Raw genomic sequence first — 16,272 nt, 5'->3', positions numbered from 1 at the left:
GTGACAGTGTTTGAAAAAAAAATTGTATGATCACGTTTGGGAGAATCTATCCACCGTAGTGTGTGACATGATTCCCATATCTTTTAGTCCTAGTGTTTGTGGTCCTGGAGGATGGAATATAAGAGATAATAAAGAAACTTCTCTAACCAAATTTCATGTTTCTCAGGGAGGGTAGTGTCTTTTTTTAACATACAGATTGATGTCTGTGATGACGTGTTGGAGAAAATGTCTGAATTTTGTCTAAAGAGTAGATAGCCTGCAATTCTATTGTAATTTTTAAAAGGGAAAAGGGAAGAACTTTTAAGTGGTACTATAGAATAGGATTTCTTATCTTTGTTACAAACTACTGCGTGAGTACAGCCTTTTACAATTGAATTGTTTTGCATGAGAATTTGAGACTGGATCTTTAATTTGCTCATCCATTGTCTTGGGCCCTTTAATTCTTTGTTCTAGACTATAGATTAATTTTTCAGATTCTTTTCCAGCATGGATGGGGTCTGTAACTGACCTGTGCAGGATCAGATTCTGTACTATAACATCCTAGTAAGAACGTGAGTTGTCTGTCCTATTAAGAAGGAAAATCTACTTAGATTTTTAAAGATTTTTAAAAATTTCGTCTCCCCAAACCCCCACTAGTAGACAGTTGTATATTCTAGTTGTAAGGTCCTTCTGGTTGTGCTGTGTAGGATGCCGCCTGAACGTGGCCTGATGAGTGGCCATGTCTGCACCCAGGATTGGACCCGGGAAAACTGGGCTGCTGAAGTGGAGTGTTCAAACTTAACCACTCGGCCATGGGGCCAGCCCCCTCTACTAATAAACATTTGTTTATTTCAACTAGATTTAGAAAAAATTATTTTCTTCAGATTTTTTAACATATAGTCAGGGCTGGCCTTGTGGCGTACTGGTAAGTTTGTGCACTCCCTCTTGGTGGCCCAGGGTTCACAGGTTTGGGTCCCAGGCACAGACCTATGCACTGCTCATCAAGCCATGCTGTGGTGGCGTCCCATGTGCAAACTGGAGGAAGATTGGCACAGATGTTAGCTCAAGGCCAATCTTCCTCACCCTCCAAAAAAGAAAAGAAAAAGAAAAAAAGTGTAATCACTTATAGAGAGGAATGGTATGGATAGTTTAGAAAAGTTTTGGATTAAAAATAACAGATTATTAATTTATTCAAGAAATATTGAATGCCAGACACTCTTCTGGGTGCTGGGGATAAAGCAGTAGACAAAGCAGACAAGAATCCCTGCCCTCATGGAACTACATTCTAGTGTGTGGAGATAGATAATAAAGAAGAAAGTAAGGGGCCATCCCCGAGGCCGAGTGGTTAAGTTCACACACTCTGCTTTGGCGGCCCAGGGTTTCACCATTTTGGATCCTGGGTGTGGACATGGCACCACTCATCAGGCCATGCTGAGGTGGCGTCCCACATGGCACAACCAGAGGGATCTTCAACTAGAATATACAACCATGTATCGGGGGCGCTTTGGGGGAGAAATAGAAGGAAAAAAAAAAGATTGGCAACATATGTTAGCTCAGGTGCTAACCTTTAAAAAAAAAAAAAGAAAGTAAAATTTGTAGTCTGTAGCATAAACTGTCAAGATGGTAGAAGAACTGTAGGTGAGTTCATTTTCTGATATGATTTTTATTTTTTAAATCTTGATGTAGTCGAACCAAATTCCGCCATAGTCAGCAGTTATTTCCTGAAGGATCTCCTGGTGACCAATGGGTAAAGCACAGGCAACCACTGCAGCAAAAGCCATATAATAATCATTCTGAAACATCTGACCTTTTAAAAGCAAAGGTGAGTGATATACACCAAAAGATTTTCATAAGTTTAGATCGTTTGACTTTGAAATGTATCTGAATTGAGGAATCGCAAATTAACAGTTGTGGAGCTCTGAATTGTCGATCCAAGGCTCCTCTCTTCCTGACTGATTTGAAGCAGGGCTGAGACTCCTTAACCGTTACAGCTTCAGTGTAAATCCAGTGTAGCAAGTAATAGGAATTAACATCTGACTTTGGTGTACGTACCACCAATGAAATGGTCATTACTGTTTTGTATTCTAGTGTATGATTACACCACAATTTATTTATCCATTTTACTGTTAATGGGCATTTTGGTCTTTTCCAGTTTGGGGCTTTTACAAACGATACTGCTATAAATATTTCTGTCCATACCTTTGGATGAACACGTACAGTTCTTTTGGATATATATAACTAACAGTAGAATTGTTGGGTTACTGGATACGCCTGTGTTCTTGAGTATTTACTGTGAACAATATTCTCATGTAATTTATATCCCTAGCAAAATATATGAGAGTTCCAGTTGTCCACATTCTTACTAACCCTTGATATTATCTGTCTTTACTATTTGAGCCGTCCGTTTGGGTGCCACTCTTCCTTTTTTTTTTTTTTTTTTTTTGAGAAAGATTAGCCCTGAGGTAACTGCTGCCAGTCCTCCTCTTTTTATTGAGGAGGACTGGCCCTGAGCTAACATCCATGCCCATCTTCCTCCACTTTATATGTGGGACGCTTACCATAGCATGGCATGCCAAGCGGTGCCATGTCTGCACCCAGGGTCCAAACCGGTAAACCCTGGGCCACTGAAGCAGAACATGTGCACTTAACTGCTGTGCCATCAGGCTGGCCCCAATTATTTTTAAAAAAATATACTGGGTTCATCAAAATTAATTGTGCATCAGAGAACTTATCACAAAAGTGAAAAAGACAACCCACAGAGTGGGAGAATATATTTGCAAATCACATCTCTGATAATGTATTAATATTCAGAATATATGAAGAGCTCCAACAACTCAACAACAACAAAAAACCCCAACTAAAACATGGGCAAATGACTGAATAGACGTTTCTCCAAAGAAGATATACAAATGGCCAATAAGCACATGAAAAGATGCTCAACGTCATTAGTCATTAGAGAAATGCAAGTCAGACCCACAATGAGATACTACTTCATACTCATTAGGGTGGCTATAATAAAAAAAATGGAAAATAGCAAGTGTTGACAAGGATGTGAGAAATTGGAACCCCTGTGCATTGCTGGTGGGAACGTAAAATGGTGCAGCTGCTGTGGAAAACAGTTTGGTGGTTCCTCAGAAACTTAAAAATAGAATTACCATATGCCCCAGCAATTCCACTCTTAGGTATATACCCCAAAAGAATTGAAAGCAGGGCCTCAGACAGATAACTTGTATACCAATGTTCATAATAGCCTTATTCATAAAGCCAAAAGGTGGAAACAGCTCACATGTCTGTTAACAGATGAATGGGTAAATCAAATATACATGCAATGGACTATTATTCAACCTTAAAATGGAATGAATTTGTGATACATGCATGCCACAACATGGATAAACCTTAAACACATGCTAAGTGAAATAAGCCCACACAAAATTTGTATGACTCTGCTTATATGAAGTACCAAGAATAGACAAATTCGTGGAGACAAATTAACTTGAGGTTATCGGCTGAGGGACAAAGGGGAATATGGAGTTAGTTAATGGGTACAAAGTTTCTGTTTGAGATGATCAAAAAGTTGTGGAGACAGATACGAGTGGTGGTTGCACAACATTGTCTATACTTACTACCACTGAATTGTACACTTAAAAGTGGTTGAAGTGGTAAATTTTATGTGTATTGTACCACAATAAAAAGTAAATACCAAGAAGAGTAGAATGAAATTGAATTAAAAATGTGTGGGAACATGAGTTTCTGAAAGTCCTATTTCCCTACCATTCTTTATTTAAGTTAGCTTGTTGTTTTCCAGCTATTTTAGGAACTCCTTAATTTTTTTGTAGGTAGAATATAAATAAATACATGTATTTTTATATTTTTAAAATAATAGTAAAAGTTATTTTATTTATGCTGTTTAGTCAGTCGTCTTAACATAGCTGCCCTTTCAAGATCTTTAAAGACAAATTAATGTTTAAAAGTATTGTGTTTTAAGTTAAACTTAGAATTTTTTTACAGGAAAATTAAGTCATGTTAAATCAGTATAATAGCAAGATGTCTAATACTCTCTTTTCAGGTTTTAGGTCTAAATTTACAGGTAATGGCCCAAATTTTAAAAACACTAATCATCTTAGTTACTTGGTGTAAAAGAGATTATTAATTTAGAAGTGCTTATTTCTTTACTGATAGTCTTAAGCAGATTTTAGGGTAACAGCTGGTCACATCTGCTGCATAGTTCCCGTCTAAGAACTAGGGCCAGCGTGCTGCTTCAGCGTTCCCTCACAGAGAGGTTTTCTTTGACATTTACATTAGGTTTTCAAACTTGTTGCTCTCCCCTCTCCCTTTCTTTTTAAACACATGCATTGTAGACAAAATCTGTGAGCAAAAATGGGATAAGGCAAGAGGTGTGGAAAGATTCCTAGGGACCATTGTATTTGTTAGTTCATACTGTTAGAGGAATCTGGCTTTGTGAAGCACCATCTTCTGTAAGAAAATATATTGGTGTGGTGTGGTTCTTCGTTGTTTTAGGAAGGTTTTTGAGGGGCCTTGCTAAACTCTGATTCAACCAGCTAAACATATGCATAAGCCTATATTCTTTTGTCCTATTACATTATTCTATAGGTTTACATTTTATTTCTTTTTATTGGAAAAACAGAATCAAAGTCTGAGGGGAAATGGCAGAAAACAGTATCAAGACTCACCTAATCAAAAGAAAAGAGCAAATGGGGTCCACAGCCAGCCAGCCAAGCAGCAGAATCCCTTAATGGTAAGAGTTACAGCTCTCATGCTAAGAAGGCAGTTCATGGTTTTTAAGAGTGGGGTAAGGGCGTTGTCAAAGCACATTGAGTTGATATATTGACAGGATTTTTATGGAGTGAAATTGTGCACTATTTGCTCACTAAAAATCTCTTTGGCTACTCTCAATTACAGATTTACAACATTGATTTAATTGCATGTGTAATCTTTGCTTTTTTATGTGGGTATTTAAGTTTATTTTAATTATTAAAACAGTGTAGTCAGCCTTGCTTTCTAGAGCGAGTCCTTGGCTGTTGTTCTGTTTATATTTTTCTAAATAGAATGTGTATTATTTAGTGAAGTTAAAAGTTTGGAAGAACAGGGAAGTGTGTTTTTTTTCCCCTTTCAGTTGATAGAATTTAGAAAATAAACAAAATAACAGCCGGTGCCATAGTTATTAGACTAGGCCTAAAAATAAATAACTGAGCATTTTGAGGCATTTACTTCATTCTTTTAGTCTGTGCTTTAGAAATTAATTCATAACTAATGGTCTCCTTGTTTATCTTTTCTGTAAGTCCTGATACTCGTATGTTGAATTTTCTCATTGTAGCTTCACAAATCTATTTTTTTCTTTAACAGTGGGTGGTAAAAGTAATTTCAAGTTTTTAGTAAAAATATTTTACCTGAATTCCCTAGGTGGTGTTTACTTAATTTGGGGTGTATGATTCTACTAGCAAACACATGGTAAAGATCGGTTTACTGTTAGACTACTTGTCCTTGACTAGTACTATACTTTTTCTTGTCAGATTGGTAAAGATGAAAAGATGTCCAACTATGTATTATTGAGTGTATTGGTACCACTGAAAAATTACTAAGTGGTAGAACTTTCTAGAGAGTAGTTTGGTTATCTTGAAAGCCTGTGAAAAAGTTCTGACTTTGTTTCCCTACAAGAGAAATTTTAAAAATACTCACCCAATTACTCTTTTTAATAATGACAACATGGCAATAATCTAAGTGTCAAATAAGATAATATTACATGCTGTATTGTAGATCTATGCAGTAGACTTCCATATAGTCATTACAAATGATGGTATAGGGGCTGGCCCTGTGGCATAGAGGTTAGGTTTGGCACTCTCTGCTTTGGTGGCCCAGGTTTTCTGCTTTGGTGGTCTGGGTTTGCAGGTTTGGAGCCTGGTTGCAGACCTACACCACTCAGCAGCCATGCTGTGGTGGTGACCCACGTATAAAGTGGAGGAAGATTGGCACAGATGTTAGCTCAGGGCTAATCTTCCTCAGCAAAAAACCCCATGAGAAACAAAAGATAGTATAGATTTGTATTTATTGTAAAAGGAATATGTTCACAGTATATTACATTTAAAAAATAGGTTATAGGGGCTGGCCCGGGGGTGTAGTGGTTAAGTTCACATGCTCTTCTTCAGCAGCTAGGGGTTTGCTGGTTCGTATCCTGGGCGCGGACCTACACACCACTCATCAAGCCATGCTGTGGTGGCGTCCCACATAGAAGAACTACTAGAAGGACTTACAACTAGGATACACAACTTACGGGAAGAAAAAAAAGGAAGATTGGCAACAGATAGCTCAGGGCCAATCTTCAAATAAAAAAGGTTCATAGAATAGTAATATATATCAACTAATTCCATTTAATGTTATGTAATTATGTAAAAATACATTCGCACATAACTTTGTGGAAGAAAAGCTGGAAAGATACAGTGGAATGCTGATAGTAATTATATCTGGGTTGAGAAATGTAATGAATAATTCCCTTTATTTGGTGTCTCTATATTGTACATGTAATCAAGAACTAAAAAAAGTTCTAGGTTTAAAAAAAATCTAAAATGCCATTGTGAGAATGGGGATGGTGATTATATTCCTGGTTTAATTTTCTTCCTGAGAGATTTGATAATATATCTCCTCATTTATAATAAGTGAAATAACTGGAGGTGGTATGTTGTGTGTTTTTGTGTGTGTGTTTTTTTTAATAGAAATGTGAAAAAAAACTTCATCCACGAAAACTTCAGGATAATTTTGAAACAGGCAAGTCATTTCTTTTTAAATTCTTTGCCTGGTGGGATTTGGTTTGGTTTGGCCTAACCTTGATTTTAGTGTATGTGTGATGAACTGTGATGGATAAGCAGAAAGAGTTGCATGTGTTTTGTAGAGAGAGTTCATATATGTGATCAAGTGCTCCAAATATGAAACTGGCTAAAGTGAATTTATTTAAATAATCAAGATGAATTTATTTGCTCTTTCAGTGTGCTATTTCTTTTGTGTATGGCAAGCCTTGGTGCTGTGCATGAATATTGTAAATAAATACATATCACTTAAGGGTTGGTGGGGAGTAGAAAGAACCAAGTATTGTAAAGGTGAGGAGACCTCGCCCTCACCTGTATGTCGGGAGCACTAACTTCAGAAGAGGAACGTTGCCCCCCTTTTGGAGGTAATGATCAACTTTTTAGGGTGGTACTAAGGACAGTTTTTATTAAAATGACATTTGGAACTTCTCCATCCTTACTTATGAAGACTAGGTGTGTCATCTGATTTAGAAAGTAATGCTGATTAATGTAGAAAGCCGTTTGGTAATACTGATTTAATAGATGTCATTTAAGAGTACAGTAGACCATTTTTTCTTAGGTGTTATTTTTTTTTTGAGGAAGATTAGCCCTGAGCTAACTGCTGCCAATCCTCCTCTTTTTGCTGAGGAAGACTGGCCCTGAGCTAACATCCGTGCCCATCTTCCTCCACTTTATATGTGGGACGCCTACCACAGCATGGCTTGCCAAGTGGTGCCATATCTGCATCCGGGATCCGGGCCACCAAACCCTGGGCCGCCGAAGTGGAACGTGTGCACTTAACCGCTGTGCCACCAGGCCGGCCTGTAGGTGTTATTTTGAATTGTATGAAATTCCCTGTGCAGTAGATATGCGTTTCTTCACCATCTAAATTTAAGGCTTTCATATAGAAAAGTCTAAGAAATGAAAAGCATTATAATCATATTTTCTTGCAATGCTGTCTATGATTTAAGCAAGATAAAAGCTATTTTATTTTATTTTTGAGGAAGACTGGCTCTGAGCTAACATCCATGCCCATCTTCCTCTACTTTATATGTGGGACGCCTACCACAGCATGGGATGTCAAGTGGCGCCATGTCTGCACCAGGGATCCGAGCTGGCGAACCCCAGGCCGCCGAAGCGGAGCCTGTGCACTTAACTGCTGTGCCACCGAGCTGGCCCTGATAAAAGCTATTTTAAAAGAGATGCTTTAACCCTATTTTGGGAAGTTCAGGTTAACTGTCAAGAAGGAGGAACTATCATTAGTTTATTACAGATAAGTTATGGTGGGTAGAAGTCCTCTGAATAGGATTTTTCTGGCCACCTTGGGTGGTGGGGACATGATAGGCTGATAGTTTAATTAATGTAAGTTCAGAAATCAATTATTTCAAAAAATCTTTATAAAGCCCTATGTTCAAGAACATTAAAGAAGGCACACTATAGCTCTGTATACCCAGCTTAGTTGGGCATAATATGGATATATAAAATTTTGAGTTTTCTTGAGAGGAAGTATAGATCCTTGTCCTGGGAAACCTCATTTCAGACTTTCTTTCTGCCTCAGCCTCTCTCTGTCTATTCCAAACCCACTTTCTTGGTAAGGTACCTGCTCTACTTTTTTTGGTAAAAAAAAAAAGTTCTGATAAGATGGAGTTTAGTCATGCTGTAATTTTGAAAATTTGTGTTTTTCTTTAGATTGATGTATTCCCTTAAGGTTGGTAAATTCCAGCTTTATTTTTCTAGAATTGGAATCTTTATAGATCTTAATTGTGGTTGGGATCTCTACAATGCTTACATTTGGATCTCTGTCAAGAAGCTCCCATTTTGTTGGCATAAAATACAAATATAGGAGGTAAACAAAGGTGTACCCATTTTTGAAAGCAAGTGAATATTAAGGATCTTAAAATAAAGACTGAGTTTAAGGTTTTGAATGTTTGTGTGGAAATGAGTAATCATAGATTAGAAATTCGGTTGAGCACCAGTTTAGGGAAAGGAAAATATCTTGGTGGTTCTACTTAGGTTAGATTTAGAGTGTGGGGAGAAGGATTTATACTGTACATAAATTCCTTGTAATGAAAGGTGAAGGGCAGTATTTAGTTTCTTACTAAGTTACTGAGCTTATTTATTTTGTTTTTTAAACAGATGCTGTGTATGACTTACCTTGCTCCAGTGAGGACCAGTTTCTAGAGCATGCTGAAGGACAGTCTGTGGCATGTAATGGACATTGCAAGTTCCCCTTTTCATCCAGAACCTTTTTGAGCTTCAAGTTTGACCATAATGCTATAATGAAAATCTTGGACCTTTGATAGCAGCATATGTGTTGTGGAAGTCCCAAGATCAGGGACCTGTTGCATTTGAGTGGGTGTCTCTTTGAGCCTTACCTTTCTCAGGTGTTTTAAAGAAATGCAGGGAGGTAATGATGTTTCTGAAGAGATTGTTCTCTGTGCAGAAGAGAGAGTAAGAAGAAACATGAGTTTGCACTGTAAATGCAGTTATAACCTTTTATACAAACGAACCTTTTCAGTGTTTGGCTAATGAATTTAAGTTGCTTTTTACAGGGGCATTCTTTTCTGTGTGATTGTGGTTTTTGTTTTATATTCTGTTTAAGAAAATAGCATTTGAGTCACCATCAAGTAGCCAAGTTAATGGCAATGCTCCGTCTACCCATTACAGTGATTGCAATAATAGTTTTCCTTATATTGAAAATTTTAAAAGAAGCTTAAAACACACAATTATTAAATGAATACAAGAGCTGAAATGTCACAAAAGTCAAGATTGCAGGTCATCTGCTTTGGTGGCATTTTGCACATTTCTCTGCTTTTAATCACTTAGGTTCTCTAATCCTCCTCTGCTTGGAGTTTTGTTGAAAGGTTTTATTTAGAGCCAATACCCGCTATATAATGTTCATGTTCAAAATGAACTCTTGGCACTTCATTAAAGGACAAAGTCCTCAGCCTGGAGAGGGACTGAGTTGGTTGGGTGGGGAGTTGATGCTCTAATTTTGCGTTGTGCTGCATGCAGTCGGTGAACCTTTGAGACTGCTGGAGAGAGGGTAGCAGAGAGCATGGAGGCGGGGACCCAGCAACTGCTTTGGTCATGTCTTTACCAGCCTGCCACCAACCCTTTAGTATTGTACAATGATTTTGTTCTTGTGAAAATTTATTCTATATTACGGTTGTGTAAATATGTATGGAATACTGACATTATTAGGTTTTACATTGCATCTCAGTGTTGATCTCTGGAAACTGATGTTATATTAGCTTCCAATTTGCAGTAGTAGCAGAGACTGACACGCTTTTATTAACATGCTAAAGCCCCTGGATGATGGAGCGAGAATGAAAGAGGTATGCAATTTACCCAAGTACAAATAAAACATTTGACTGGGGAGGATAAGAACATGAAAGTAACGTACATAACTCACTCCCAGGAATGTGTTTTGCTCCTTTAGGAATCTTCAGTCCAAATAAGGACAGCAGTGTCCGTTTTAAGAAGGATTTCAGCTATAATTGAGGACAATCACCGGGACTTTCAGGGGGCTTTAGTGTTTGGGCTGCTTCTGACCTCATTGAAGGTATTTCTTTGTTGGGGCGGGGAGGTGAGCACATGCATGCATGTGCATCTGTCGTGTGGGTTTTAAAAATCTTTCTTTTACATGTGGTATCCACAAAATGTATCTCTGCTTGTAAATTTTATTGTAGAAATCTTTATTCTGTATACGTAGCCTATTTAATAGGGATTCTGTGTAACCCAGTTGGACTTTCAAAAGAAGTGCTATTGTAAGGAATTCACTTGCTATTACTTTGCTTTAACTTTTAAATGGCTTGATTTTAAAGGAAAAATTCTATTTATTAGTGAAAGTGTCACCCTCTTTGTGCTAAGCACGAGAATTCACAACTATAGCAGTGCGTTTAGAATTAGAATTCACAATTATAGCAGTGCGTTTAGAATTAGGTTATTCACAATCCTGCATCTTTTAATGTGACAAATTTGTCAATCTTTCTGTGACTTTTTTTAAAATGCATTATATGGTTGCGTTTGGAAGCTCTTACTGTTCTTTCCAGAAATGCAGTTGCTTTGCTTGGGTCTCCTTGAGGCATATTTATAGTTGGTCCTAGCATTCTAGATTTCTGCTAAATTGTTAAGGGAGTGAAAGCTTAGTTTGCCTGGCAGGTAAATCATTTTCACTCATTGACTGTCATCTGGAAGCCATTTAATTTTTAGAGATTTTGTATGTGTTTTTTTCTTTTTGAATGAGTACTTTGGTCAGTCCTTCTGGTGCCTAGAGTTGGAGTTTTCAGCTCTCATTACTAAAGCAAAAGAGATTGGAGTTCGTTACCAGAAGTAGGTCCTGTAATGGTGTTGAGCCTTTTCAAGAACCAACAGATTATTTCTTTTCGATTGCAGTAGTTTAACTATGGTTAAATGTTATTGCTGTTGTGCTGCTTCATTTAATGCACTGTGGAACAAAGGAAGGGGATTGTTGGGATGGGGTTTTGGTAACTTGAGGCTTTTAGCTGTCTTGACAGTTTGAGATAAAAAAGAAAGTTAAAAGATGTATGTTAAAGTTGATGTGTGTGATGTGACTTAACTATGCAGAAAATGTCTGAGTTGGATGTACCTGTTTTATGCACATCTGCTATACGTATTCCCTCGAACCTGTCTATTAGTTTCTCAGTGTTCAGGTTCCCTTGAGAAAGGCCATGCTTAGCACAGAACTGGATTTCTCCTTTGAGAAATTTTAGCATGGTTTGAAGAAATCAAGTGATAAAGGTGTGTGCTGAATATGCAATAATTTACTTCTGTGTGCTGCATTTTAAGAAGCTAGCTGAGAAGAGTAGTTGAGTTAGCTTTGTTATGTTTTACGTCTTCGAGAGAGAAATAAGTCTTTGAATCTATTTTTTAAATGTTCTTATGTTCCAACCTTATATGTTCCAAGGTTCGGTGCACTGTGAATCTTTTATTTTTTAAAATTTTGTAGGTGCTTTTATGTATAACTAATGATTTGTAAGATGTTAAGTGAATTGTTTGTGTACTTAACCATTATAATCCAAAAGATAGGGTGTGGTTTACATGCTTTCAAAAGTTTTTGTTAAGAAATAGTAAATGACTGGTTTTAGGATTTCAAACAGTGATGCTCTCCTGAGACATGAGTATTTGGAGAAGTCTGAGAGCCTAATAGAACTCTTCTAGCATGGGTGAAATTTGATTTGAAGATGTTTGAAAATTAAGTTGGATTTTCATATTAATATATAAAGGCAAGTCTCCTACGCTGTCAAAGGAATTGTCACTGCTTGCTGCTTTCAGCTTTGGATATCCTTATTTTTCTATTAAATATCAATGAGTAAGTACAGATAATGAAGATGTATAGCAAAATTTAGCAAAAATAATTTTATGCTGTAAGATTGAGTTGGTACTTTGTCTTTTAAGGCTTTAGTAGGTTATGTGTAATATCAATTAAAAACTCAAATCTAAGTGAATAGCATCCTTCCACAGGGGTTAAATGCTGTAAAACTCAACATATTGTGATGGTCTTTAGAAAAGTTCAGGTCTGAGTGCATATGTGCATTAAAAACATTTCATTACCTATTCCCTCACATAGCTTTTTTTTTCTTTTGTCTCCGACAGTTAACTTGAACAGTAAGGAGCAAAGTGAATAAAACAAACTAGACTTTTTGCTAAGTTATTTTTCTGTTATGATAACATCTCTTGGTTTTTATCTTTATTTTGTTTTGATTGACATCTATTCTGTGTATTCTCTCAGGCAATATTTTCTTTGCATTTTTAATCATAGTTTTAAGGTCAGATTCGTTAACATTTTTCTGATCGAAGAACAATAAGTGTTACCTAGTAATTTTAACATGGATTATTTTGTAGCCTGAGAAAGGGGCTCATATATATTGTTGTAACTTTAGATTAATGATAAGTAAGACAAACTCTTGTTTTGTCTGAAGGTATCAATATCCTTTACCTTTAAGACCTCTCTCCAGGTAAACAGGTGTTAGTAAAACAGCAGTTTTGTTAAACCTTATTCCTGATAGCTTGGTAAAGTCTAGCTAGAGTTCCTCATTTTGTATTCTGTTCTAAGACTTTAAAGTGCATTTGTGTAGTTGCCAAAAATTCTAAAAATGAGATATGATGGGCTTTCTTAGCATCTTTTTCTTCTAGAATTGAGTTGCTCTTGAAGTTTGTACTTCTGTGTCACAAAGATGGTGGATTGCAAATAGGCAGTAAAGGTTCTGTCTGCTTTCAAAGTAGAGTTCCGGATTGCAGTTTCCAAAAATATTATAGGTTGTTGTTATAGAACAAAACTGCCTTGAAGGGGGAAGATAACTATAGTTGCTGAGAAGAGAGTGCATGAGGAAGAAATTTTAGAAGATAAATCATTTCTTGAGTGCTGTATGATATACTAGGGAGAAATGTGATCATTGCATAGCCCAAGCAGAGTGTAATATATGTGGCCATTACCAAGCATTTTCTAGCTCTGGATAAAGTTAATTTTTTCTAAATACGGTTGCCATCAATCCAGTAAATCTAAAGTAATTTTTCTCACTTGAAAGACCAGTGTTTGGGAGTCTGGTCCTTCTCCTGTGCTGATGCTTTATAACTCCAGCCACACTGAGGTGCACTTTCTTCTGGAAACATAAACCAGAACACATGCAGCCATAGTCAGGTGTTTTGTCATTCACTTCATGTGGTAGCTGTATATTTGTCCTGAATGGTGGTCCATTCCTTTCAATCTAGTTTTCTTGTGACAAACAGTTTACTATTGAAATAGTAGTCTATAGCTTGGGAAAAGAGTAAAGCTACCCCTCTTGCACGGGCGTGGACTTGAAGGGCTGATTTCCACCAGCTTAGTTGCTCAGACTTTAACATAAAGTACAAAGAAGTGTAAATCAAAAACTATGATAAAGTTTGGAAGTCTTGTCTTGAGAAATGTTCATAATTGAATCTTTAATCTGGGTCTCCAGGTTAATGAAATCACCAGTTAAGAGATTCCATTTATCTTGTGTCTTCTGTGGTTAGTGGAGGCGATAGTCTAGCTATGGTACCAGCTCAAAAGCACAATCTAAAAGGAACTAACCCTAACAAGATGCTTGCATTAGCTGCATAGTGTCGGTCAAGGGTGCTCTGGGGAAAGGGATTGAATGCAGAAATTAGCTGCCTTTGTTTGTAACTTTGTCTCACATGGACTCTCCTCTTAAAGTAGACTTTAGTCCTTTCGTCCAGTGGAAGAAAAAGACCCTGAACATACGTTTGCTGCTTTTTGGTGGGAGGGTTCTTGCGGGTGGTTGCGTGTTGTTTTGGCTTCTGTCTTTCGAGTGTCATTTGAAGACCTATCGTTCCTTTATTCTTTTTCTTGCTGTGACTACCCAGGAAGAGGCCATTGAGGCCCACCCCCTTCTGTGGAATAGTTTTTTTCTCTTTATTGTGCTGCATCCTATGCTGATTCTCCTGCTGTGGGAATTTGTAAGTGGTGATCATATCTTGCCTTCCAGAGATGATTTCACTTTGACCCTCGGGCTACAAGCCGATTGGAGGGTTGTGGAGACCTGTGCTGTTTTGAGTCTCTCAATGCATGTAGCTGTCAAATTGGTTTGGGAACAAGGAAAATTTATGTGTGGTTCTAGGGCGAGATGGGCAGTGTTCTGCTGATTCTCAGTCTTTGAGAGGTCTTAGTTAACATTCTTAGGTTGTGGACTTCTTGAGGTAGAAAATAACATTTTAATTTAATCTACTTTTAATTCATTGAATCTGAGGTTCTAAAACAATCTATAGCTACAAACTATGGTGTGAAACATTTTGGGCACAAATCTACATTGTTAGTCATTTCTCAAACTTTAAGAAATTAGCTAGTTCTTTGTAAAATGATGGCTTATCATGCTTTGTGATATTTAAGAATAGACTATGGATGGCAGCAAATGAGAGCAAAGTAAAGGTTCTCAACTGAATGAAATTTAGGAAAGTAATGACTGTTCCTCAGCAGTTTGGTTGGTTAGATGTGTTAATACTTTTGGAATGAATGCGTAGCAGTGGACTTGCACTCTTCATGGACTACACATAGGATATGCACTGATAGAAGAGCACAAAAGACCTGTCTGCCAGAGTTTGTGCGTTTCACTACTGTCCGAGGGGCACTGCTGCCTCTTCTGTTCATTCTAGGTTTGTGTTTGGATCTTGCACAAGTATCCTTTAATTTCAAATGCGAGTATCCAGAGAGCTGAGTCTTTAATTTTACTTTTTTGCTCATATTTCACTTGCAAGTTAGGACAGAAGACAGCTAATCTGACTTCCATTTTATAAATAATACAGACTTTTTCTTCAGGAACAAATAGGGAAGGAAAATAACACCATGAACTATTTTGCATATATATATATTTGTGTATATATGCACATACTATATATGTACACACACATTTTCTTGTAATTGTTTTTGAAGTTTGCTTATTAGCTTAATACCTTATAAAAATCATCTTTGTTGACTCATACAATTCATATTTTAAATTTTAACAGTTTTAATGAAAATTTAAAACAATCTTACTTCAGAATAAAATGATTAATCAAATAGAATTATAGTTCATATATTAGCTAACTTAAGTGAAATCCTTTTATGTCAGATTGTCTTTCTTCTAACCAAAATGAGGGCACACAGTTTAGTTTGGATGGGAAAGAGAATAAGAACTGATATCTTTTTATACCCTGCCTATTTCCAAAACAAGATTTGAAGTGTCTTTTATGCTGTGGAGACTAGGTGATGTTCATGGAAGATATGTAGTCTTAAAACAACTTTCTTGGGAGTAGGTTTTAGTCTGAAAAAGGTGAAGATATTTATGCTAAGTCACGTTAAATTTTATTATTTGGGACCTACAAACGCTGATAGAAAAAATGGATGAAATGGTTTCACTAAATATATGATATTTGAGAAAACTGGACTTGAGTAAATGCTAACTAAATAGATTTGTTAACAGTAATCATTTTTGTCTTAGGTGAAATGATTTAATTTTTAATTTTTGCTTTAATTCTAGCAGCATTTTATTTCCCTTCTAGGGCATTTTAATGTTTAGAGAAAGACTGTATAAGTAAATTATCCGAGTGATTCTGTCTATCTAGTAACGAAGTTCTTGGTGCTTGTTTTGGTTGCTAACCATTTAGGGAGAGCAGAAAAGGAACCCCAAAATACCTGTTGGGGTCACCTTGTAGTGATGAGAATTGATACCTTTAGAGTGGATTTATTACATTCTGGCTGAACAGTAGCTTTGTGTCTTTCCCTCAGGGTTAATGAAAGGATAAGGACTGATTTTCACTTATACTGGGTGTGACTATCATAAATAAAGGATTTCCAATGACTCTTGTTTAGGAATTGGGAATTTAAAGGTTTGCAGGATTACTGCACTTCCAAAGTGGACTAGAAATGCCAGCTGTACTCTCCACTGAGAAAATGAACAAAGTCCTAACAGTTACTACTCTCTTTTTGATGTAAATGACACCAGTTTAGAACTTAAAA

General features: G+C 36.8%; 1 protein-coding gene across 1 annotated transcript in view; it reads left to right on the top strand.

Annotated features, from left to right (window-relative positions):
- The window catches only part of DCP2 (decapping mRNA 2), a 55,004-nt gene extending 38,890 nt beyond the window's left edge, over positions 1–16,114 (top strand). Inside the window, exons 10-13 of the mRNA XM_008531759.2 lie at positions 1,666–1,801; positions 4,625–4,735; positions 6,708–6,759; positions 8,913–16,114. Coding sequence (XP_008529981.2) covers positions 1,666–1,801; positions 4,625–4,735; positions 6,708–6,759; positions 8,913–9,076 — 463 coding nt within the window. The 3' untranslated portion in view covers positions 9,077–16,114. The remainder of the gene's footprint in view (positions 1–1,665; positions 1,802–4,624; positions 4,736–6,707; positions 6,760–8,912) is intronic.
- Positions 16,115–16,272: the final 158 nt, after the last annotated feature.

Source organism: Equus przewalskii, chromosome 13, assembly GCF_037783145.1.
Source record: "Equus przewalskii isolate Varuska chromosome 13, EquPr2, whole genome shotgun sequence".
Taxonomy (NCBI): domain Eukaryota; kingdom Metazoa; phylum Chordata; class Mammalia; order Perissodactyla; family Equidae; genus Equus; species Equus przewalskii.
Note: the sequence above shows the minus strand (reverse complement) of the source record. Positions and strands in the feature narration are given on the sequence as shown.